The 25,223-nt window shown below is 46.2% G+C and overlaps 2 protein-coding genes across 2 annotated transcripts; both read right to left on the bottom strand.

Moving 5' to 3' along the window:
* Positions 1–248: 248 nt before the first annotated feature.
* Positions 249–2,545, bottom strand: LOC123025152 (parvalbumin, thymic CPV3-like). Its single transcript, XM_044433663.1, has 3 exons — positions 2,485–2,545; positions 1,298–1,430; positions 249–393 (listed from the first exon to the last, which is right to left on the bottom strand). The coding sequence occupies exons 1-3, from the start codon at positions 2,543–2,545 to the stop codon at positions 249–251; spliced, it is 339 nt and encodes a 112-aa protein (XP_044289598.1).
* An 11,404-nt stretch (positions 2,546–13,949) lies between these two features.
* Positions 13,950–22,659, bottom strand: LOC123025151 (parvalbumin beta-like). Its single transcript, XM_044433662.1, has 4 exons — positions 22,599–22,659; positions 17,334–17,466; positions 14,629–14,738; positions 13,950–13,975 (listed from the first exon to the last, which is right to left on the bottom strand). Exons 1-4 carry the CDS (start codon positions 22,657–22,659, stop codon positions 13,950–13,952), a joined length of 330 nt encoding a protein of 109 aa, XP_044289597.1.
* Positions 22,660–25,223: the final 2,564 nt, after the last annotated feature.

The following is a 25,223-nucleotide window of genomic DNA, read 5'->3' as shown; positions in this document are numbered from 1 at the left end:
TTGGGAACTCCAGGGGGCTGGATTGGGCCCCAGGAAGGCTGGGTTTGAACTGTGGAGCTGAGGTTCTGTGTTGAGCAAGTCTACCCATCCTAGCAAAAGGGAACTTCATGTTTCGGAAGCAATCCGGCAATACCCGCTGAGAGGCACCAATGCATGCAGCTCCCTGCCTTCAGGGCTCCCCAGAGCTTTGGTCCTCAGGAGACCAGAGTCCCACCACTTCCCCGCTGCAGTGCAGAGATGGCACGGTCTTACATGGGGCCCTCAACCTCAGCCAGGTCCATACCTTCAGCTCCAATTTTTCCGTCTCCATCATGGTCAGCCGCTGCCAGAAATGTTTTGGTTTCTGTCGTTGTTAGCACTCGGGCTCCACACTCAAACCTCTGGAGGAAATACCTAGGGAGAAAAAGCGGAAAAGTGGCAAGAAGGGCCAGTCGAAGGGGGCTTGGGTGGCTCTCCATCTGCTTTCTCCACCAGGGCAAGTGTGGGGAGGCAGGCACTGGTGGTATGAAGGGGATTCTGGTGGTGGAGCTGTCCCCACACGGATCTCTACAGAGCCACGCACGATTGCACCGTTGTGTTATGGAGGGACCTGGAGGAACATGTCAAGCTTGTGCATGTGGCAACCAGCTCCGCAAACCTCCAGTCTGAGTGGTGCCCCATGGAGATTTCCCCAAGCTGCCTAGGAGTCTTCTCCCCACACACGCTTGAGGACATTGTGGGGAAGGGGGAAGGAAATGGTCCCTGCCAGGGCCAATAAGTTTCTGACATGTTCCCAAGAACAACACCCAAAACACCCTTTATTGCTACACCCAATAAAGTGGACCTTAAATAAAACCAAACCAAACTTTGCCCCATAAATCTAGAGCTATCTCAGGAATGGCATTTAAAATCAAGACAACTTTAAAGGAGAAAAGCTGAACTTGACTGATTTTATTTAATCCATGTTATTTACTTAATAGATTTACTTCTTCCCTTTTGCAAGGAACTCAAAGAACCATGCCAGTTCTTCCTCCTCTCCTCTTTATCCTCCCAACAACCTGGTGAGGTGGGTTAGATGGCGAGCCAGTGACCGACGTAAGATCACCCGGCGAGCCTCAAGGTCAAAGGGCAATGAGAACACGAATCTCCCAGTTTACCTCTCTAACCACTCTACCACAATGGCTTTAATTCCCAGCTGTTTTCCAGAGGAAACATTTTGAGACCTGAAACTCAACCCTGTGTGGGAGTGTGTAGGATTGCCCCTTAAACCATTTTGAAAGAGGAGAGAGCACATGGGAAGGGTGAAGGTAGTCCTCACTTGAGTTCTTCTTCCTCAATGAAACCACTTTGATCGTTGTCCAGGATCCGAAAGATCTCCTTCACCTGGTTGCTGCTCTTTTTGGACATGCCGCTGATCTGGAAGAATTTTTTGTGGTTGAAACTCTCAGGAGCTAAGAGAGAAGGAGGAAACTGTGGTTAATCAGGTGTTTGAGGCCAAATTATGTCCACTTCTTTCTGGCCTAGCCATCCCGCCTGCAAAGATGAGCAAGGTCCTTATCCATCTTGCTCCTGCCTGTCTTTGCAAGTCATTTAGATTTCCTGCATGCATTCAAGTTTGCAAGCACAGCCCGGTACCCTCAGGAGAAGAACTGAATAAGTGGAACATCTTTATAAACTTTGTTTTGTCTTGCTCCTGCCCTGCACAGGAGCAAGCTTTGGATTGTGCCCGAATATTCATTAATATACATGAAGGGTTAAATATCATCACAGACTATACATATATGCTAATGCCAGGTCTATGCAAGTTTGCTTAACTTTAGTAAATCGCCTTCAGTATACTACACTGGCCACATTTTATAGCTCTTGGAGAAAGCCCAGAAATATGTGATTGGAAGCCTACTTTGATGAATAAATTTTATTTTCCTACATCCAGATTTGTTCTCTCCTTCCCATTGGGTTCTTTTGGATGTTCCCCAGTTCTGCTGGACCCTGATTACGGCAATTAGGACTAGATGGACTTTTGGTCTGAACAAGCATGGAGATGTGTCCATACTTCCAGATGAATGGTTCCAGTCATGCAACTGGTGCATCTCCTCCTGAAAACAAGCTCAGTCCTGAGGATGGGCTGAATCTGAGTTGTCAACAAAATGTGGATTATCCTGTTGTGCTGACAGGCCATGGTTTGTTAGGTGCAAAACCCCACAAGACAGCCTATAGCTTGCCACTGGTTTGTGAGCTATAGGTTGTTGTTAACAAACTCTGGTTTATTATCACAACTACATTTAGACGACTTGATAACCCATGTACCAACAATAACACCTGGTTCAATGACAACCCCCAGTCAACCCATAATCAACCCTTGAGTTTGGGATATCATGTTGTCTGAACCCACCTCAAATCTCTCTGTCCAGAACCTCCATAGCATTCTGTGAATTATGCTGGACAATTGCACAACGTATTTCTATTCTGGAAGTGCTCGGCCTTTAGTCCCACAGATGTCCTTACCTTGGCAATCTCTGAGTGCAGCAGCGATATCCGGAGGGCTGAGAATGTCACTGATACTCATATTAATCTATTCCAAAAGAAAATAAAGAGCAGGGAAGTGAATCCATCCTTTTGCAGAACTGCAGGATGCACGACAGAAGAAAAAGCAAGCAAAAGAAGAACAACAACTTTGGACTTTTAATTTATCTTGATGCTCACTTTACATTTAAATTGTCTCCATGGTCACAATTACCTCTTCTACTCTGGCCTACCACAATGCAATATTTACAGCAACACCATGGGAATATATATTTCAGGATAAACAGAAAGGAGATAATAAGATAATTTTTTAAAAAAATCATGCTGGCTGAAAAATGAAAACAAAAGGATAGCAATAATTTAGCTTCATCCATCTTCCAGGCAATATTGATGTTATTCTATGCTGCCAAGATGCCTCTGACTTTTGGCAACCGTATGAACAAATGCCCTCCAGGACAGCCCTGCTCAGCTCCTGTGAACCCACATCCAGACAGTGGAGGGTAAATAATGGATGTTAATTCCATCTGGGATTGGAAACTTGGACCTGCTCATAGATACTTCTTCCCTTCATTCCATTAGCTGGCTTCTCTTTTATGGTTTCTTCAAGCAGAGAAGAAGTAAACAGATAAATAGCAAAAACAGAGATCCATTATGGAGAGACAGTAATATACTTACTACCTAGACGGCATGGGAAAGGTATATGCTCCACAAGCCTATGCATGTCTACTCAGAAGTAAGCCCTAGTACATTCAATGGGACTTCCTCCCAGATAAATGGGTATAGGATTGCAGCCTTACTCTCTTAGCTGGATCCTCACCTTTAAGGTTTCCCTGAGCAGGGAAGAGGAAAAGAGGGATAAACAAAGAGCTGAATCAATACCAGGAAAAGGCACTTTTGGAAGAGAGCTGTTTGCCCAACTTATATAGGATTCAAAAGGTGACAATAGCTACTCAGGTTACCTTTTCATGGATTAGATGCTCAATTTGAGACCCTGCTCAAATGTCTTGCTTAACTAATGAGCTGGGTTTTTTCTGCCTCCTCTGTTTATACCAAGGAGAATATAGTCGAGTGAACTAGTGGTGCATTAATGCATCAACTTGATGACAACGCGTTCATGCATCGACTTGAATTAATCCTGAACAAGGCCAACAACCAGGAAACCTACATGGGTGATTCCAAGAGCTGAAGTGTTACATCCGTGCTCCAAAATATGGTTAATCTTGATTATGCTTTATTGAAATGAGCAAAATTATAGTCATGAACTACAATAGTTACTGTATTGTTTCCTGTCTGACATGGATCGATTTATTGGGTCTTTTATCCCATTTCTGTACCACCCAAGAACTGAAGCTATTAACAGTGTCTGCTTTTTAAAATTTAGAATTAGAAAAAGAAAGAAAAACAGAAGAAAAGAAAAACTGCAAACTTTAATACCTGTTTCTGGGCAACTTCTTCTTCCTTCTCTTTCTCCTCCTATATTTTTATTTTATACTGATAACTTTAATTTTGTATTTGTAAATCAATGTATTTTTTGTATTGTTATATTTAATGGTAATTTATTATGTACTATTGTATTTCAATGTATTTTATCATGTTGTAAGCCGCCCCGAGGTTTCGGCAAGGGGCGGCATAGAAATGTTAATAATAATAATAATAATAATAATAATAATAATAATAATAATAATAATTTAGCCATAGTTACAATTAGCCTCGGTTTATCCGGGGTCAGACATGAGAGCATTGCAGCAAGCTATGGCTGCTGGTCCCAGTGTTCATGGGTGGTGTATCTCCTCTGGATTTCATTCTCAACTGCTCAGGAGCTATTCATGGTGCTGAAACTATACCAAAATCAGGTTCAGCAGCATGGCAGCGCCTTAGAAGTCCACACTGAAACCCTTCTGACCTCAGAGCTGCCAGTTTCGGTTGGCGCACCTAGTTAGTAACAAGAGCATCTGATCTCACGGCTGCACGGAAGGGAGAGAAGGATGTGGCAAGTGATGTGCCCAGGGCTCGTTCATGTAACACTAAACCATGGTTTAGCATCATTTTAGGGAAGCACCATGTTCTGCTTTGCATGCAGAAGGCCCCAAGTTCAACCCCTGGGCGTTTGGCTGTTGCTGCCAGTCAGTGTGGACACTATGCGGTTTCAATGGCCCCTTGGCTCAGCTTGAAACAGGGCAGCTTGCTATGTTCCTTTGTCCAAATGCAGCCAGCGGAAGGCAGCTCAGCTTCCAATGTGCAGAAAAGCTGGTTTTATTCCCCTGTGCTGGACCATAAGGAAGGCTGAGCGCCAAAGGACTGAGGCCTTTGAATTGTGGTGCTAGAGGAGAAGGAAGGACTCCCTGGAGAAGAGCCTAATGCTGGGAACAATAGATGGCAAAAGAAGAAGGGGACGGCAGAGGATGAGGTGGCTGGATGGGGTCACTGAGGCAGTTGGTGTGAGCTTAGGTGGACTCCAGGGGATGGTGGAGGACAGGAAGGCCTGGAGGAATGTTGTCCATGGGGTCACGATGGGTCGGACATGACTTCGTGACTAACAACAACAACAATTCCTCTGCGAGGGCTCATCCTTGGAAGGAAATTGGAACTATCATCCCCAAGGACTTCTCTCTCACCTAACAAAGGCAGCCTGCTATTTGGCCAGAGAGAGCCCTCCTAGGATTTGAGAAGGACGCTCTTCAATGACCTACTCTTCCTTATGCATCTGTGCAAGTCATTTCCCAAATGACTCAGGAATGTGACACTTTTGAGGATGGCCAGAGCTGGGGTAAATCTAGCTGGGTGGGTGTGGGCGGTATATAAGGGGCAATCTGAACGGAACTTTTAAAAGTCCTCTCCAACCGACCCCACCCCGGCTGAGGTGAGGCGGGCAGGATTGCTCTCCATGGTGCTGAAGTGAAGTGAAGTGAAGTGACGCCGTCCTCGGAGCAGGACCTGCCGCTCTGTCCCAGGCCTGTCTCAGCCAGCTGCCTCACCCTGAACCCTCTCTTGGGGGATCACCTCAGCGTCTGTCAGAGGTAGAGATGGTTGGCACCTGTCAAGAGCCCAGATCCCAGCCGGGGAGGACTGGCAAGAGCTTCCCGGAGTCACTGCTCTTCAGAGTTGAGCCTACGCATTCACATGCCTCTTGCAAGGCCTCAATAACAATCTGAGTGAGATGGAGGTTTGACGGATGTGTACACTGCCTGCCAATGCAGGGTGGGACAGAAGTAGGTATACAGCACTGATCAGGTCATATTTAGTCTCTTAGGTGCAGGAAATGTCTTCCATCAACATTCCAGCATCCCTGGCCTGACACTGGGATGCAAATTCTGGTTAGCACCAACGTCGAGAAATGCTTGCGAGATCAGCTCCTCCAATTTGTCCACTGTGTCCATGACTCGATCGGTGGTGCATCCCTACATTTGGCCCACCCTGTATAATTAAGGGGGACTTGCAGTAAAACAATACAATGGAAAAACTGAACATGCAAGGGGAAGAAAGCTGTGGTATAAATATAAAATAACCATCATAATACAAGATTGAAACAATACTGGGGAAGTCAGCAATTCTTAAAAGAAAAAGAAAAAAAGAAAAAGAAGGTCTTTTTCCTGGAACGCAAAGGACATTGGAGACGACCTGTGAGTGGATTTCACAGGTGGGCAGCTACCACTGAGAGGTACAACTTTGTCAGAGAAGGGTTACAGTTCAGGGGTTCAGCATATGCTATCCAGGCAGTATGCTCTAGACTCAATCCAGGTAGTACATGGAAGTATTGATCTCGGAATCAACACCTCTTCAGGCCCGCAGCTTTATTGTCCCTTAAACAAGGACCAAACATCTTGCTGCTGCTGCTTAGAAATGGAAAATCAGTCCAAGGCCCTGCTAAGTGCACAGTCATTTTACAAAATTATCCTCAAGGTATCAAATGATATTCCTTTCCCCGCCATTTCCATAATTGTCCACTAATGTGGTTCTATAAAATATTTACATATTTGTGTGGGATAAACAGTATTAGTTACTCAATGTTCTAGTCGATCCGTTGTTTTGCCTGGGTGGATTGAAGTCCCTCTTGTCTGTTGCCTGGGTTTGGGGGAGAGCCAGACTGCCTCAAGCTGCTGTTGAGAGCAACCGTTTGCTTCGTCGATGGGGGTCTCTCCTCTGGGAGCTTTGTGCCAGTTTCCCCTCGCTGACCCCATCTGTATGAATCCCTTAGGGCACAGACCTATGGCCTCGTGACATTGCTGGGGCATAAGATAAGTTGGGGTCCCAGCTCGGATTTTGGAAATCCCCAGTTCAGTGTCCACCCCAGAGGGCCCTCCCTACACCCTCTTTGCTGGTGTGGTTCTTTCCATCTTCAGGGTCCTCGTGGGGCGAGGACCAGGAAAGGGAGGCATTGCCGATCTTCAAGGCATCCAAGCCTCTCCTCCTTACAAGGAGGGGAAAAATAATTAGATGGCCAAAACTGGATGTCTAAATGTTTTGGAGGGCAAGAAGAGAGTGGAAGCAGCCCTAGACACCACGCTTGCACTGGATGCCTGCAATCCTCCTAGTGGGATTTAGACCCTTAAGGATTTCTTTCCCTCTGCTGTTTAAGAATGCACCAATAGAGAATACAGATAGATTTATAAAGCTGTAAGGACTGGGGAAACGGTGCCTGAATGGCTACTGAAGTGTAAAATAACCTTGCACATTCCTTTTCCTCTGCATCTATTAGAAACTGTTGAATAACTAACCTGAACTACAAAGTCAAGAGGCAATAAAATCAACTCAGAATGTGACAAAGAAGAAGTTGCCAGGTAGTGGCTGTTCAGAACGGGATCCTCTGAGTCTGAAACTGAACACCAAGGTCCAAAGTGATACTAATCCTACCTGAAAGGTTGGTTATGAAAGCAGAAAAGAACTGCGTTTCAAAACGGAAGGCTGTTCTTCTGTATAGTGATACAGGCAGTATTCTATAGTGGCTGGCATTTATTTATCAGCTGCTGATACTCCGATGCATTGCCTTCTGTCTGCCTTAATTAGAATGAATGAAATCATCAGGGGCTAGTGCTGCTGATAAAAGGGCATCTTAATTACATACACCTGGTCAAGGAAATTTCAGATAGGTTGGGTTTCCTCCATGCTAAATGGTCTCTCTTTGTCTTAAAGCATTTTCTTTGCTGAAGCAATTGTCATTCACAAAGCTTAGCTACAAAGAAGTAAAGTAGGAGGGTGTCCTTTGCACAAAACTGAAGAGTGAATTAAGACAAGTCCTGCTGGGAGAGGCGAAGGCAGGAGAGGAAGAGAAGAGCAACTATGAGATGGATTGACTCCATGAGGGAAGGAGTCTTGAATTTGGAAGTGCTGAGCAGGTTGTCAGTGGTAGGACATTGTGGAGGGCGTTCATTCATAGGGCCACCCCAAGTCAGAGATGACAAGGAAGAAACGAAACCTACCATGACCAAGATGATCTAAGTTTATTCAATACTGTGATGAGATATAAATGTAGAATATAAACAAGTGAAAGAAAGCAGGCACTCCTCTGATCTGTGGCTGTGTATTTGTTCTGTGTCTAGGCCAAGCATAAAAGATAATGTTTCTTGCCTGCACATGGTTGATATTCTGTAATTCCTTATTTCTGGGGGACAATGGAGGGATAAAGCTGCTCAGTAAGGCCAACAGACTCTTTGTCCCAGCAAAAGTGGCTCTTTTCTACAGAACGGGGAAGCTCTGGTGCTCTTCCTAACAAGCTGAAGGCTGTTAAGCCTTGGCACGGCTTCAAAAAGGTATTCTGGCTTTTGGAGGCTGGGAAATTCACCACACTACCTGTTGAGGCGTAATAATGTCCCTACCATTCTTCTGCTGGAGCTCATTCAATATACCTGGGAACACAAGCGGGCCACCGCTATTGCACACCTGTCGTACTTGTGAGAGTCCCACAAACAGCTGGCTGGCTGCTGTGTGAACACAACAGATCTTTGGCCTGATCCGGCACGACTCTTCTTGTGCTTTGAGGAGCTGGAGTCCAATGCATCTGTTGGCCGGCAGCTTGAGGAAGGTAACGCTGCCGTACACGAACAGAGCTGGGTTTGCTCAGGTTGGCTGAAGGTCCCTTAAGGAGATGCTGGCATGAGCGCCATGTGTTTGGCTTCCCTTCAGGGCACATCCAGTGAAGATGAAGGGTGAGCTGACCCAATGGCCCTTTGAGCACAAGGGCCATTTCCATTTTGGAGACGCTCCTGGGGATTGCATTCCAGGGAAAGCCAAAAGGAGGAGGCAGTGTGGCAAAGAAAGCCCATATGTTCACGCAAAGGCCCAATCCTAGACGTAAGGAAAGGCCTACAACTCCAGACATGCCTCAGCCACCCTTCTTCCTGTCCAAAAACAGACAGGGTCACATCCCGGAGTCCTTTCTCCTAAACCAGCCTTCCCCAGCCGGGTGGCGTTCAGACCACAGCTCCCAGAATTCTCATCTGGCAAGGCCGTTGACTGGGGATTCTGGGTGTTGCAGTCCAAATGTGTCTGGAAGGCACAAGGCTGGGGAAGGCTATCCTAAACCAAGCCTAAGGAGAGACATTTCGAAAAAGGAGGAAAATGAGTCTAAACCAAGACAACCAATCAGTGGTCAAGGAAAAGGAAGTGTGGCCAGCTGGGGCTGCATTAGGACCCCCGCTGGGCCAGACTGGGCTTTCCCACACTCATTATAGATGTTTATCATGCATCTATGTTGTAAGCTGCCCCGAGGCTTCGGCGAATGGGGCGGCATAAAAATGTTTTAATAAATAAATAAATAAATAAATAAATTTATTACATTATGTTATACCCTGGACAGCACTGTATACCTTTCTTCCTCCTGCAAAGAACCCAAGGTGGCTTCCAAGCTTCTCCTCTTCTGCAATTTATTTCACAACAGTCCTGTGAGGTTGGTTAGGATGAGAGTCTGCAATTGGCCCAAAGTCACCCCGAGGGCCTCATGACTGTGTTGACTAGAACCTGGAGCTCCCAGATCCCCAGTCCAGCATTGAAAAGACCACCCCAGGAGATGGTCCTTCCAGGGTGGCTCCTCCATCAGCAGGGCTGTGCATCCACTCCAGCTTTTACTCTGAACTTTTAAAGAGCTAGGGTTCAGCGCCATGGATAGCCCTTCAAACTGCTGACAAAAATCTGGAGTGTCTGTACAACCCTGCCGTCCTTGGAGTCACCAGCCTCCATCAAGTTGCTGGCACAGTTTGCTGGACCTGGGCTTTCTTCCTTTTGTTTATGAAAAATCCCAGACATTAAATTTTATTAGCAGCACAATCATCCGAGCAGTTTATGCTCTGTACTGGACACACAACTTTGTGGGCATATTTAAGGCACATCTGTTGCAATTGCTTCTGTTTTGACAGTCATCTCTTTTATGAGGATTGTGAATTGCCATCCTTGACCCAAGAAAACTATTTCGTGACCTCAATGCTCCACGCAATCTGGTTACAGGAAGCTGCACAATCAGGGACAGAGGCCTCCAGATTGCTGAATTATTCAGATTTTCCCTGTTAATTGAACAGTAACTGTGCCTTAAAGGTTAGAGGATGATGAAAGGTTTAGAAAAACTCCCTTGAGAATCGGATAAAAAATGTTGAGCCAAGAGGGAAGGTTCTGGCTGAGTACTGTTTATTATTCCTTTCTGCTTCAGCTCTTCTGTTTCTTATCTTTAAAAAAAATGCAGTGGATGCAGAGAGAGGCCGGCGGATGCATGAAGCGTGGGTTCAAGCTTGGGGTTGATGTCAAAGGCCTTGCCACTCAGGGCCTCCCAAATCACCACCGAGAGAGGCAGGTGATGGGGAAATGGCGACCAGACCTTACATCCACACCTGGCCAAAGCTGAAGCTACTCACTGCAGGATCCTCCCAGGCCAGCTTGCATAGCTCATTGCTTATTTTGAAAAACATTTTACAGTTGAAGCTGACAGATGCTCAGTGGCTTTTTCTTTAGATATTTATTCTGCTTTTCTGCTGCAAATTGTCTCCCGAGAATATGTGATTAGCATCAGGGCAGCAGAAGCAAATGCCATTTATTCTTCTAGTCAAGATGGCAGGGTGGAGAGACAGTATGATGTAGTGGTTAGAGCACTGGACTGGGACTTGGGAGGTTCTGGGTTCCATGATGACATTGCAGTTATAACCCACCTTAATTCCTCTCATGCGGAACCCAGGTCAGCTTGCATAGCTCATTTCATCCTCACAATAACCCCCCTGTGAGGTAGGTTAGGCTAAGACTGAGCAACTCACCCAGTGGGGACTTGAACCCGGGTCTTCCAGACCCTCCATCCAGTACTCTAACCAACTCACTGCTCTGGTTTCCCTAGAAGCAGGCCAGCGGGGCTAATTTGAGGAGAGCCAGTGTGGTGTAGTTGTTCAGAGCATGGGACTGGGACTCAGACGATCTGGGTTCTAGTCCCCACTCGGCCATGGAGCCAACTGGGTGACTTTGGGCCAGTCACAGACTCTCAGCCCAACCCACCTCACAGGGTTGTTGTTGTGGGGATAAGATGAAGGAGGAGAGATGATGTAAGCTGCCTTGAGCCCTTTGTAGGAAAAAGGCAGGATACAAATCGAAAAATAAATAAATGATAAAGAACAACTCCCCAAGAGGAAAGGACTCCTCATGAGCAAGGGCCTTCTTGTGAAGAGGGCTTTCAACCTGAGGATTATAACTATCTACAGCTGGAGCTTATGAACTGTGGCTGCACCATGTTTCAGTTTTGGGCTAGCTCTTGCCGGAGCAGCAGGATCCTTTGAGCTCCAATGTCGTGCTCTCCTGACCCTTCTGTGGGATTGAGCTTCGGAGTTACCAGCCCTTGGTCTCCTGCCTGACTCTGCTCCTTGGACTGTGTGTTGCGCTTGATTGTCTCCGTTTTGGTCTTGGCTGTCTCTTCTGGAAGCCACCTGCTTGCCTGGTAATGCGTGTTGAACCATTTGATTCTTAACTCTTTGGGTGTTTCCACATATTTGTCTTTGAGACATATCCAGTTAGAGCAGCAGAGTCTGTTGTCACAGACACCTAGGATTCAGCTTGGGCAAAACGTTAAATGAAAAGTTGTACTACCTTTCAGAACATAGAGGTGGGTTTCTATTTCACAACCAGCCCGGCCACTTCGTCCTTTTGGAACATGCCCACTCAGGACAGAATTATCGAGGGAAAGCCCTGGGTGCTGTGAGTTGTTTCTCTTTGTCGGGGACAGCTTTTCTAGAAGAAGGCATGAAAAGTTTGGCAGAGAATTGTTGATAGAACTATCTGGATAGTTTCAACTGCGGTATGGTGAGCCTGTGAGTAAAACAAGAGTGCCATCAAGTGGTCAAACATTTCTGAAGAATGCACAGTTTATTGTATTATCCTTAACTTCCCATGCTGAGCCACAGACAAATTCCTTTGTCTTGACTTGTAATTAAGGGAAACGCCAAGAGGTGTTGTGGGACGGGGCTCGCAAGGATGCCGCAGGGTCAACTTTGGGCTAGTGAGATGGCTAAAAGTAGTCAGTTGCTACCCGCCCTCGCACTTCCTCCCTGTGATTCTAATAGCAGCTGGACAGAGGCTGAAGAGGAACGACCTTCCTCCATTATAATGCAAAATATATTGCAGTGGTTTGCTCTTGAATGGGCAACTCAGATGCATCATCTTGGCACATGAGCTCCTCCTGATGGAGGAGCAAACTGCCAGCACTGGTTTGATATATGGGTAAACACTTTGCCACTGGAAACCAGCGGCATCCAGGTTCTTCTTCCTGCCACCAGTTCCCTCCCCCTCCCCGCACTACACAGCTCTCTAATTTCATCCTCGTTGCCCTGCGAGACCTGTTTTATCCTAGCTGGCAACAATGCCAGCTTTCTTGCAGTCTTGCAGAAGATGCTGCACCTGGAACTGGGAGCGATGTTCTGGATCTTGCGCAGTTGCGTGTGAGCTGAAAGTCATGCCTCCCCAGCCATTGGAGCTATTGCGAGGGATACCCCTCAAGGGGCAGAGCACGTGTCTTGCCCTCAGGTGGTAACAACCAAGCAGACCCTTAGAATTGCTCTCAGTTGCTTGACCAGCCCTGTTTGAGATCTGAGATACACGGCCACCAACTTTAATCCTTCCAAAATAAAATTTGGAAGGATAAAATTGTGGAACTGCCTGCCCCATCCTACCTTATTTAAGGTGTTCCAAGTCAGTATGAGCAAGAGGGCAGAAGAAACCTTGGGTCCCCACTGTCTCTATCAGACAGAACTGGCCTACTATCCTTACCTGATACTTGCTGTTAGGCCATCTCTCCCATGAAGCAGAGACGAGAGGCCAACATCAGGCAGTGGAGAACTGTGCTCTTCCTCCTGCCACTGCTGCTGCTTTGCCACAGATACAGTGGCTCTATGGAAAAAAGATGGGGCTTCTGTACCTTTAATAGCAGTGAGACATGTGCTATTAATAGGTGAGGGCACACAGCTACTAAAGGTGCAGGAGACCCATCCATCTGGCCACTCTAGCTGCATAATTCCTTAGCCTCTAGTCTCTCTTGCCTTCTGTCCAGAGCCTTCCAACCAAGCCGCCTCTGTTTCCCTTATCTTGCTCATGGGAAGGCTGTCACATTTGAGCGGAGAATTGCTCATGAGGAGACAGTTCTCTAATGAACTGACCTGAAGTGCGGAACTTGTGCCTTTCTCCATAGAGGGTATCCCACTTTCCACATGTCTCCCTTCCCATCTTCTTGATGTATCCTGTGATGGACCCTGTTCCCATATCTGGGGGAGGGTGCAGAGTTTGGGAAGGTGGACTGGTGTCCCCTGAACCCACACAACAGATTAGAAATCTACAAATGGTTTCAAAGCATGAGGCAATTAGCCCAGTCTGGTGGCCAATTATTCATTCATCATGTAAACACAGGAACTGAAGGACATAATATCAGTGACAAGAAAAAAAAAGAGACATTAGTGAATGATGAAGTCACTTTATATGTATGGATGAACAATTCCACCGGTGTTACTATAGCAAGGCAGTTCATGAAGTTGGTTATGTCAGGGAAAGATTAGTTTAAACATTCTTGGGTAGCTTTGTTTAGTTTGAACATAAGCACAAATCAATGTGATTTTTCTTTTCCTGTGTCATGGACCTCGGATGGAGGGGAGATGGATGTTTTGTCTTGCCTTAGAGAGAGATCTTTGAAATCTCATACTTACTTAATATTCCCAATAGAATCTAATGCAAATGAAACCAGAAGTTCAAAGTTCTTCTCTTTAGGTTCCAGCGTTGTCTCTTGTTTGATGTAAAGCCCTTTGAATTATGAATTTACAATGCTAGACAATAAGAAAGATCAAACAGCGTGTTGATGAGTTAACACAGTTCTCTAACAATAAGAGATAATATACTGGCAACTGTCCGTGCCATTTCACTGTATAAAATGTTTAAATAAATAGAGTTGTAATAAGAAAGAGTGTTTTACAATACAATTGGCTTTGGTCTTCCTCCTGATCACTTTAACATTTAACGAGGGCTATGAACTCTAGGAAAGAAAACAAAAGCAAAATCCAGATTTCATTATCATGTGCTTAGGACAGGGGGAAAGACACCCTTCCCATTTCCCCGCAATTCATATGGATTCTTTCTAGGACTTCCACTCATTTCTGCCTTGGGGGCCAAGTGGTGCAGGGGAGAGCAAGTCCTGCTACTCCAAAAGGGTCGGGGTGGTAACTCATGTCATCTGCCCCCCCCTTCAGAATCCCCTCTGACCTTGCTCTACAATTCACACAGTAGCTAGGAGGGTCGGGGTGGGAAAGGGGGTGGGATGGATTGCTTTTCCATCCAGGAAAAAGTGCGGAGATCTAGACAGCACTAAAACTCTTTTTTAAATGCCTGGGAGAATAAAGAAATCACCCCAGAAAGTCTATAGCGTAGGATCCCGGTGAGCCTCTTTGGAGAAAGCATTCCACAAGCAGGGTGTCGCCACCCATGAGGCCCTCCTCTTGGAGGAGGGCCTCACGTCTTAGGGCTGCAACAGGTACCTCTTGCAGTATTTTCCTGATAATTCCCACATGTTTCCGCTATTTGCCCCAGGCAAAAAACTTTGGGTAAAGAATAGCAAATTGTTCCAAGGGGAAAGCGTGGCAGTGGCAGCCTCGGCACCCAGCATGAAGGGCTCCCTTAGTGCGCACTTACCGTCCACTCCAATTTTGCCGTCTCCGTCGGTGTCGCCTTTTGCCAGGAATTCCTTGGTCTCTTTATCAGTCAAAACTCTGGCACCATCCTTAAAATTCTGCAGGAATTTGCTGTGAGAGAGGAACGGGTAGATCAGGGGAAGGACTGCAAGATGCGGGCCAGCTCTTATTCTATTGGCATTAGAGCAACTCCCTTTTTGGGGGTGGGGGTGGGGGGGGGCTAGGGTTTTCCATAAGATAGAAAGTTTTTTTTAAGGCCAACTTATTCTCCAGGTTCGAGATGGATAATGCTGCACAACCTGGCTGGCACCGTGCACTTTGAAACACTGTGATTTCGGAGGAAAAGCTTCAAGCATGTATTTATTTATTTAAAGCTCCTAAAGAGTCTTTTCTCTTTATCCTGATTAAATGGCAAAGCACTGAAATTGGGCTGGATGGTGAGCTGAATATTATGCAAGGTTTGTGTATAGGTGCAACAGGCTCTCCAACTGTCGGTATGGCTCCCAGCATTCCAGAGCATTAGTCATGATGGCAGATGGGGAAGTCCAAAACATCTGGAGAATTCCAGCTTGGGAAGGATTTCTCTCTCTCGTGCAACTTGTTTGAGAGCACGGTGACTATCGGAATGCATTGTAATAGAATCAGTAAACATGCACCCACTGGAATGAAAAAAAAAAAAACCCAAAAACTGCTCTATGCAATATGTAGGAAAACCTGCACTGGAACTAAGAACAAGATTCGGTATCTACAAATCTGCACTTCTTTCTTAGCAAAACAGATTTCAGCACTGCAAAACATTTTAACTGGCCTGTGCCAAGTCTCCCAGGTTTATTTATCTATTCGTTTAAAGCTTTTACATCCTGTCCAGCTGCTAGTGTCTTGGGATGGTTTTACAATAAAAGCAACACAAATGATTTGCAAGTGGTTCCCACTGAAAAAAGGACACTGACATGCTTCCCGGAAGGGAAAATACCTGGATCTAGGAACTCAGCAATATTAGTCTGTGCATCACTAGCCCGGCATAAACATTGTTGTGGGCATTATTCTCATTATATTCATATCCCAGCATTCATTCTCTTGCACAGAGTGCAAGGTGACTTACAAGGTGCTTCTCCTCCCTGTGTTTCCCTCACAACAACAACCCTGTGCGGTAGGTTAGGCAGAGAATCTGTGACTACCCCAAGTCGCCTGCTGAGCTTCACGGCCAAGTGGGGGCTAGAGCCTGGATCTCCCGAGTTCCTGTCCAGCTTTCTCACTGCTAGGTCTCGCTTCTTGCTTCCCCTTCCTTCGTCCTGCTGTATTCCAAACCGTCATCCTTTGTATTGATTTAACAGCCCAAAGCAGTGGACAAACTGTTTAGCTTTAAATACATTTTGTCATCACCGGGGTGCCACCCAGAGTGGTTGCCCAAGGTGCTCCAGGCTTGCAATATTCAGGCATCCAGTTTTGGCCATCAAAACGTCTTTTTCCCTCCCTGCAAGCAGGAAAGGCAGCCCCGGCATGTTTTCAAGGATGGCCCTGCCTCGTTCCCCCCTTTCTCCACTCTCTGGAACATCCTGCCACCTTCTCGCATCTCTGGAGTGCTGCCAGCGTGGAAAGACCCACCCTGGCCGAGAGGTGCGGCGGGAGCCTCAGAGGACGAAGCAGAGGTCTTTGCTCTCATCTCAGAGACCTGTTCTCCCCTGCAGAGGAAGGCAGGATGCTCTCCAATGGAGCCAAGCTCAGGGAACCGAGGTTCAGTTTGGATGCCAGGAAGTTCTTCCTGACAGTCAGGACCCCGAGGGTGTGGAATGGGCTTCCACGGGAGGTGGTTGAGGCCCCCTTGGTGCGGGTGTTCAAGGACAGGCTGGACATGCACCTGGTAGGCATGTCGTGAGTGGAGCCGGGGGTCAGACTGGATGACCCGGGAGGCCCCTTCTCGCTCAATTTCTGTTTTTCCAAGGTTGCAGCTGGGACGCCAACCTACTCAATGTGCCCCCAGGAATGTCAGACAGTCATCGGATGGGGTCTTCAGCCTATCAGTCTGTCTTATATATTTTAACTTAAGTCTGACTGCATCCATAACAGATCCAGCACCTCACTGATTCTATGCTGCTTTGCTCCTCTGTCTCTCTACACACATGCACACATGCACACAAACACAACACATACACATAGATGCCAAGGCTTATTTTTACAGGCTTTGGGGGTATAGGCAACCGTTCATTTCTTGATTGCTTAATAGGTTGCATTAGTGCTTTTACTGCATTCTGCTATATATTTTTATTAGAATTCTATCCTGCTTCTTTCTTACAAGAAACTCAAAGGGGCAGACATAATTCTTCTCCTCCTGCTCTTAATCTTATCCCCACAACAACAACTCTGCAAGGCAGGTTGGGCTGAGAGGCTGTGGCTGGCCCAAAGTCACCCAGTTGGCTCCATGGCTGAGCGGGGACTCGAACCCAGATCGCCCGAGTCCCAGTCCTGCGCTCTTAACATGTGCTTTATATTTGTCACTTAGCTCCCATTTTTGTTCTTCATGTTTTATAGGGTGGGATACAAATCAAATGAAGGAATACATACCTTTAGGCTTAGTTTTACTTCTGGCTCAAAAAGTCCCAGGGAGAGATGGGACTTTCTGCAAAGTGTAGATTTCCTCTGCAAGAAGGGATGCCATAGAACGGAAAGTAAGATCTCTCCGTATGTTGTGGCTTTTTTCGTACTCACCTCAGTTCTTCTTCCTCAATGAATCCACTCTTGTCCTGGTCAATGACTCCGAACACCTTGGACAGTTCCTCTTTGGATTTGCCGGTCAAGCTGGCTTTAGCAAAAAAGGTCTTGCAGCAGAATGAATCCAAAGCTTGAGTGAGAATCAAGAACCAGAAAGAGAAGCACAGGGTGCAGAAAGAGGGAAGAGATGAAAGGAAGCGCTTTAGTCCAAGGTATCGTGAATGCCAAGCACAAACGAGTGTGATGCAGTGGTCAGCATGTTGTTCTGGGACTGGAGAGTCCACACTTGGCGAGAAAGCTGATCGGGTGGTTTTGGGCCAGTGATCAACCTGGTTCGCATGGTCTGAGCGCCCGCCATGGGTTAATTTAACCACAGTGGCTGTTGCGTTGCGTCAGTTACCTGGCTTGCAGTGACTGACCACGTCCTACAAGCCCAGGTGGTGGGGCTTGAGCATGAGGGGGCCCTCAATAACTCTAAGCAAGCCATGGGGTTTTGAGGGTCTAACTCTCAAACAACCCCGAGGCTTGGCTTAGTATGACATGGAAGGCATAGCATAGCATCACGGACACCTGTATGGCACGGACACCTGTATGCTAAGGCATAGCATAGCATCACGGACACCTGTATGGCACGACAGCCTCTGCAGGGAAATGAGCCCATGGTGGGCTCTGGTGCTATGAGACCCAGTCATGGGCTCCTGGCCTAGCCTACCTCACAGGGTCGTTGTGAAGAGAAACTGCAGAGGAAGGAGGCTACATAAGCTGCCACAGGGTGCTTGGATGAAAATAGTCTGGGCTGCTTACATACTTTTCCCCTCCATTTTATCCTAACAGACCTATGAGGTGGGGCAGGCTAACAGAAGTCATTCAGTGAACTCAGAGCTGAGTGGGGACTAGAACCTGGATTTCCTGAGTCCCAGTCTGGCACTCTAACCAATAGACCACGCTGTCTCTCTGGAAATAATAATAACCTGGCAAATAAATCTCAATGGTAGGGCTTTTGCAGCTCTACCATTGAGAATGGACAAATCCATCAATTCCAGTTTCTTGCAATTTTTCATTTTTCCAATCTGAAGTTTAATTTCATTCAGTACTTTGAGATTTTTTAAAAATGTTCCATAAGAAATAAAAAATTTTAGTGCAGGCTTCTTTTGCATGGATGTCTGCCTAACATGAATATTTTTACAAGCAATTTTCCTAATGCACTTTAACCTTGTTTCCCCCATTGCATGCACTTTTGATTAGTCTACCAAAAACAGACTTTTTTTTTTTTTTGGAGAAATATGGATGCCTGAGTTTTGCTTTGCAGAATGGTTCAAAAATGCAATGGTAAAATGCACAAGTGGAAGGAATAGATTTGTGAAATGGTCCTTGGATGAGCTAATTCTAGGATTCATGGGCAGCGTTAGCGATGGATCAGATGACTCAAACTCCCCCCTCCCAAAGGCCCAGTACATGGCTGGGTTCAGACAACATGATAAACCAGGCTCAAAGTGTTGGGTATGAGTTGTTGTTGAACCATGGGTTGTTGTTGAAAATTATTTATTTGTAAAATTATGTCACCCACTGGTCCGTAAGGATTCTCTAGGCAACTTGCAATAGAATCATTACAAATACTAAAAACCACCACAACAATAAAGCCAATTAAATATAAAATCCATAACAGAGCCATTAAACATTAAAATTATATCAGGCAAACAGGACAAGAAGATGTTAGAAAGGGATAAAAGATCGAATTCGAATCAATTGTTGAAACACTCAGAAAAGAGATGTCTTTGCTTGGCACTGAAACAAAAACAATGTTGGTACTAGGCAGATTTTTTTGCAGAGTCTATTCCACACATGAGGGGCAGCCACAGAGAAGCCCCTTCTTCTCTTTACCGTTGCTTTCACCTCCTTGAGGGACGGCTCTTTCAGAAGGATCTCCTGCCCAAATCTTAATGGGCAGGTAGGTATATATGGGAGAAGGAGATCTTCTTGTTCTCGTTGTTTAGACTCACCTGTGCTAACAAACCATGGCTTGTGGATCACAAACCACCTATAAAGAGAGCCAGTGTGGCGTAGTGGTTAAGAGCATGGGACTGGGACTCAGGCGATCCGGGTTCGAGTCCCCGCTTGGCCATGGAGCCAACTGGGTGACTTTGGGCCAGTCACAGACTCTCAGCCCAACCTGCCTCACAGGGTTGTTGTTGTGGGGATAAGATGGAGGAGGAGAATGATGTGAGCTGCCTTGAGTCCTTTGTAGGAAAAAGGCAGGATATTAAAAAAAAAAATCGATAAAGAGAATCCATGCTTTGCTGTTGGGTTTCGAACTGTGGTTTCTTCATCAGGGTTTGTTGCCTTGACTGAGTTCAGACAACTGGGTTTCAACAACAACCCACAGTCCAAGGAGAACTCAAACTCAACCGCTTAACCCAGCCAATATGCTAAGCTAAAGTGAATGCACACTGAAACAATTACACAATGTTGCATTGCATCACACAACTAGTTGCAACGTGAATTCACTGCACATATATCCTGGCACACCTTTCTGCTTATATGAGTCAGTACCAAGAAACTGGAATTGTTCCATTTGGAGAAAACCCTAAACTCACCAACCCTCAAGTCAGGCAAGATCAGTTTGAATAAGCAGCGTTAGGCAGCAAGTATTAGCCTGGTGCTTCCTATAACCAGTCACTTCCTTTCAGCCTCGCCTACCTCACAGGGTTGATGTGAAGACCAAATGGACAAGGGTCATGCAAGCCACTCTGGAGGGAAAAAAGTGGGTTCTAAATGCAGTAATAAGAAATAGAAAAAAAGCATGATCCTTCCTCATCCGTATTTCCCTAACAGAAAAAGTACGTAGAAGCTGATGATGATCCTTATTTCAACCAGAAATAGTTGTGCCATTTTTGTTTGTCTGTTTAGTTTTTTTTAAAGAAAAGGCAAGAGAAGGGAAAGCTTTGGAGACTTCCAGATCTCTTCAACTAGGAAACATGCCTCTACCTATGACAGGGTCACTGCCCAAGAAAGCAACGAAGGAGAGGAGAGGTGCTTAGATCTTTCCGCGCCCTCTTCTCCCTGCTTTGGAAATATCCACCAGGGAAGGTTAACTGTCCAGCCTAGATTTTTTTTTTTTTTGCTCCTGTGCTTGGAGTTAACGGTGGGTGCTGTTGGGCCCAAAGGAAGGCTGTGGGTTGGATTTCAAGTTGCTTGCATCCAAATGGGTTGCAGGAACTGGAGTTGTGTTGTGGCCAGGCAGGGGAGCTCTCGGAGGACCTTTCATCCCCAAGCAGTGTCAGATCTTTGGACCGATTCTCTGATTTCCTCACGATTAAGAAATGGTGAGGCAACAACTGTCTGCTAATCTGCTCTGCTCTGCGCTGCCCTGAAACCAAGGCCCTCGAGGCACTTGGTAGGGCCCATGAGAAGGGCTCTTCCCCCCTTCCCTACCAGGGTCTCTTTCCTTGGCCCCTTCCCTGATGAAAAGACCTGGAGACTTTAAAAGCTTGCATGGCTTCCCTAAATTTTCCATTGGCTTAATAGAGGAAGTGCCCTGTTTGGGAGGTTGCAGCACAGGGATGCAAAAACATCACGGGAGTTGTCCTGCACGTGTGCATTTGGATGCTTTTCCAGGAATGCCTCCACCAGAAACACATGCTGCAAAAGCATTTAAGCATGCGCCTGCCCTGTCCTCACATCTGGCAATCTAGATTCTCCTTTCATGCCTTTTCCATTTTTCTGACTTCTTATGTTTCTATCCTGCCTCTTTTTGCAAGGAACCGCCGGCAGCTGGCGTGCTTCCCCCAGCCTCCAGTTTATCCTCACAACAACCCTGTGAGGCAGGCCAGGCGCAGAGGGAGTGGCTGGCCCAGAATCACCCACTGTGTTTTTGCGGCTGTATGGGGACTAGAGCTCCCAATTCCTACGCCCCAGTTGAGTGCTCTAACCACAACGCCACAGTGGGAGCCAGCGACGCCTGCCGTCTAGGTGTCCCTGGGCTGCCATTTTGGGAGCCTGGATATTTTTCCAGGTCAGATAGCAATGCTGAGCTCTTGTGTGCCTCCTTCCTTGTGCAGTAATTCTGTAATCATAGTTCCCCTCGCTTTGCTCTTTCTTGTGTGACCACGATACAGTTCAACTTTCCCCAGCTTGTTGCCATTGTGAAGTGCTGGACTGCAGCCTCCATAATCCAGAACTGGGTGAGGGTTATGGGCTTCGTAGGCCAACAATCTGGATTTGAGGGCACCAGGTAGGGGAAGGGTGGTATAGAAAATTTGCAGTGGGGCTCTGGGTTGTTGTTTCATACAGCTTGTTTTCCGCTGAGTCCACTCTGTATTTGCCGCCTTGTCATTTGGACAGCAGGTGACAGAATACAGAAACCCTGACCTCCATACAGAGAGATAAGGAGCATCCCAACACCAGGGTATCTGTAATGCACCAAAAGATGAATTGCTTGAAGTTCTGCAGAAGTGGCAACAGCAGTGAAAGTGAGGGAAAAAGTGTCTGTCTTTAGATGGTAAGTCAGTCCTAAACATTACACCCCTTTTGTGAGAAAATGAAGAAAGAAACAGCCAAGCTGCTGTTAAAAATGATCTGAAGAATTAAAACCCAACCAGTTCATTTGCACCATTTCATCTTGATCCATTTCAATTAAGGTAGCTCTTCATTTTTTTTCATCAGGAAGCTACATGTCTGGTAAGACACTGAGCTTCAAAATGGGTATTTTAAGGTCCCAAGCAAAACACTGGATGATTGGTTTTGTGCAACTGTCCATTAACATTGGCTATGTCTCTGACTGCTATATTTTATCCCAGTACTTATTAGAGCTGTCCCCTTGATCTTTTCTTTTCAAATTAGGAATTTTAAATTTTTTTGGCCTTATATACACCTGTTCCTCTTCAATGTGGCTATTTAAGTGTATAGATCTCTTCATTTGTGGAAGTTTTTTTGCTACTGCAGAAAAAATTTGACATAGCACTGATTCAGCTCTGATGCACGGAAGGTGCAGCTCAATGCACATTATGGGCTAGCTACTCTCGAACATCTGGCTATTTTGTTTTGTCTTCTTTTAATAACTCTTCAGAACAACGGAAGGCACTGTTTTTTAATTTGGTTTTAGCTCCGGGGAAAATGCAAATGCGAAAGGCGTCCATCTTATTTGCCCTATACAGTTAGTCGGGATGAGGAATAGAGGATGGAAGAAAAGATCGGAGAAAGTTACACATTTTTATCTCACTGCAGGAGGGAGGGGAGGGCAAGACTGGAGAAGAAAGAAATTACCTTCACAGCTTTGTAGAGCAGCTGCGATTTCTGCAGCAGTCAAGATGCCCAGCAGTGCCATGTCCGAGCTATGGAGGAGGAGGAGGAGGGAAAAATAATTAGCTGCAATTAAAGATAAGACAGGAAAATCAAGGGCTAATAACATTTTTAAGTAGAGGGTTCAGGGAAAGCAGTTCTCCAGGTTGGCCACGGCTGCAGTCGCCGGAGCTTGTCTTGATCTTGGCTGTTCCACAACCACCAGATGGGGCAGCGATATGACACCTCCTTGTTTCTTGGGGAAGTAAGAGCAGGAGAAGCCGAGAGTGCAGTCCAAGGCAGGGGAGCTGCCCGTCCTCAAAAAATTAGACGGCTCCTGTTGTCCCCACAGGCTCTGATTTTCTGTCTTCCCACGCGATGAACATGGAGTTGAAGGACTGGGCTTGTTCCTCACAGCCGGTTTCCAAGTTTGTGCAAAACCAACACCTTGGCATAAAACTCTCAATGCACAACCGTGCATTTGCTCTGAGAACCGCAAATTAATTAATGAGATAATCTCCATGCAGTTGGGCTATTTTAATGGGTCAGTTGTTTCCGATGACTGCAAAATAAAAACCCTCTAGGCTGAGAGCTAAACTCACCTTGTGGCTGTTTCCAAAGCTGGGAGGAGACAGGGGCAGAAAGATCCAAAATCTAAGGATGGCTCTTCTCTGAGGTTATTTGCTTGGGAAGGGACCCTGTCTTATATAGGCTTCACTTAAGACCCCCCAGGCCTTTTACAGAAGTCCTGGGTCTACGTCATTGCTCAAATGCCCCAGGGGATAAGATACTGTAGCTGACAAGACCTGCTAGCTAATCAAATTGATATTTATATCCCAAAGGAATGTACATTGGAGCTTAGACAATATAGCAAGTTTTTGAGCACACAAATGTGCTTCCAAATGGCAGTTTCCTAAAGACACCCGAGTAAGACTTATTTTTAAAGAAGGTACGTTTTTTGATTCTTTTCTATCTCTTTTTTTGACTTTATCTAGTGTTCTAGTATATGATCCATCAAGAACTCTTTTCATTAGTTGGAGTAGATACACAATTACTTCTGTGCTTCTGGCAAGGAAAATTCTTTGATTCAATCAAACTTATTTGAAAGAAGTTGCATTTGTTATAGTCAGTGTGGCCTAGTGGGTAGAGGCTTGGACTATGATGGGGAAGCTTAGCCATGAAGCTCATGGGATGACATTGGGCCAGCCATAGAATCTTCCCCCTACCTACCTCACAGGGTTGTTGTGAGGATAAACTGGAGGGGAAGGCGAACCTTTCAAGTTGCCTTGGATTCTTTGCAAGAGGAAGAAGAGTGGCCTATAAATGTAATGTAATATATTGCAGTGAATTATGCCTGCCCTTGGGCAAAGCATTTTGGAGGATGTCCTAGCCTTGGGTGGATGCTCAAGTTCCATCTGTTTTCTAAAAGACCTCCTCCTTGCTAGAGCTGGTTTGCAGATACGAATGGCCGCAGGGTTTCGAACTTTCTTTGGGGCCTGGTTCTAGGAACTGCCATGTACATCGCTCATCTACATGCTTGCTGGGCCGGCACCAAGGGAGAGGCATGGCTGGAACCCTGCCAAGGGCCCAGACCGAGGCAGGGGCCTGCCTCACTGGTGACGTTCCTCCTCATTTCCTTTGCAATCTGCTTGTCCATGCCTTGAACCCTGGTCCAGACAATGGAGGTGATGAAAAGAAGCACGGAGGACGTCTTGCTTGCTTCTTGCCTCGCTCTCTGCCAAGCGAGCGAGCGCACTGTGGCATTAATAAACATGAGCCGCACCAGCAGCTGGTGACAAGGCAGGGGGAAGACTGGCTTGCTGAGGGAGGGGGCCAGGGAGGGTGTTCCTGAAAACCCGGAGTCTCAGAAAGCCAGATCTGCTTCCCCCGGGGCAGATCAACCAAGGCGCCTTCTTTTCTCACCCACCCACCACCACCACGCCATGCCTGAGTCTAGATTCTTGGTATGTGGAGCAAAATGACAACACCCTTTCAACCAGCCTCACTGAAGGGAGGAAAAGCAGCCGCAGTTCGCATTTTCAGTCCATGAAAACCGTACGGAGCAGAATGAAGCAGTTTGTTTCTGGTGCTGAGCATGTCCACTCTGGGAATATATTTCACAAAAGCACAATGCATTTTAAAAGCAGAAGGAAACAAAGAGAGAAAAGCTTCATCCTGGGGGGTCTGACCCAATTTCTGCAGCTCTTCTGCCCCTGCCCCCTAACACTCTTTGCGGAATAATTTGGTTCCCCGCATTTCAGCCCCAAAGTCCAGCCCTATTTGCACTACTGAACACATTTAATAGCTGCACATGTAAACTTACAGACTTAAGGGGAGTCTTGTAACATTTCCTTCTAGGGTATGGGATGCTGTATAAATTGGGGGCTTATTTATCAAGGAATGGAATAAGAAGATAATAGCTAGAAAGACAGGAAGAATTCGTAGCAGCAAATGTGCTTTTTATGGTAAATTGCAGGTTCCAAATGACAACTCTCTCCATATTTCTGTTAGAATTGCATCTGGTTCTTCAGGGGTCCTGGGAGAATAACAAAGGGGAAGATAAGAAATGTTTATTTCATTTATTCAAATTTATATGCTGCTTTCCACAAA

Source organism: Varanus komodoensis, unplaced genomic scaffold, assembly GCF_004798865.1.
Source record: "Varanus komodoensis strain SLA01 unplaced genomic scaffold, ASM479886v1 scaffold26, whole genome shotgun sequence".
Taxonomy (NCBI): Eukaryota; Metazoa; Chordata; class Lepidosauria; order Squamata; family Varanidae; genus Varanus; species Varanus komodoensis.
The sequence above is the reverse complement of the archived record's forward strand: the minus strand, read 5'-3'. Positions and strand labels throughout refer to the sequence as shown.

Coding starts and splice junctions, on each gene's coding strand:
- LOC123025152 (XM_044433663.1), bottom strand. CDS start 2,545: ATGAGTATCAGTGACATTCTCAGCCCTCCGGATATCGCTGCTGCACTC. Junction 1,431..2,484: donor TGCACTCAGAGATTGCCAAG/GTAAGGACATCT, acceptor CTTCTCTCTTAG/CTCCTGAGAGTTTCAACCAC. Junction 394..1,297: donor ATTGAGGAAGAAGAACTCAA/GTGAGGACTACC, acceptor TTTTCTCCCTAG/GTATTTCCTCCAGAGGTTTG.
- LOC123025151 (XM_044433662.1), bottom strand. CDS start 22,659: ATGGCACTGCTGGGCATCTTGACTGCTGCAGAAATCGCAGCTGCTCTA. Junction 14,739..17,333: donor ATTGAGGAAGAAGAACTGAG/GTGAGTACGAAA, acceptor CCTCTCTCACAG/CAAATTCCTGCAGAATTTTA. Junction 13,976..14,628: donor CGGCAAAATTGGAGTGGACG/GTAAGTGCGCAC, acceptor TTTCTTTCCTAG/AGTTCATAGCCCTCGTTAAA.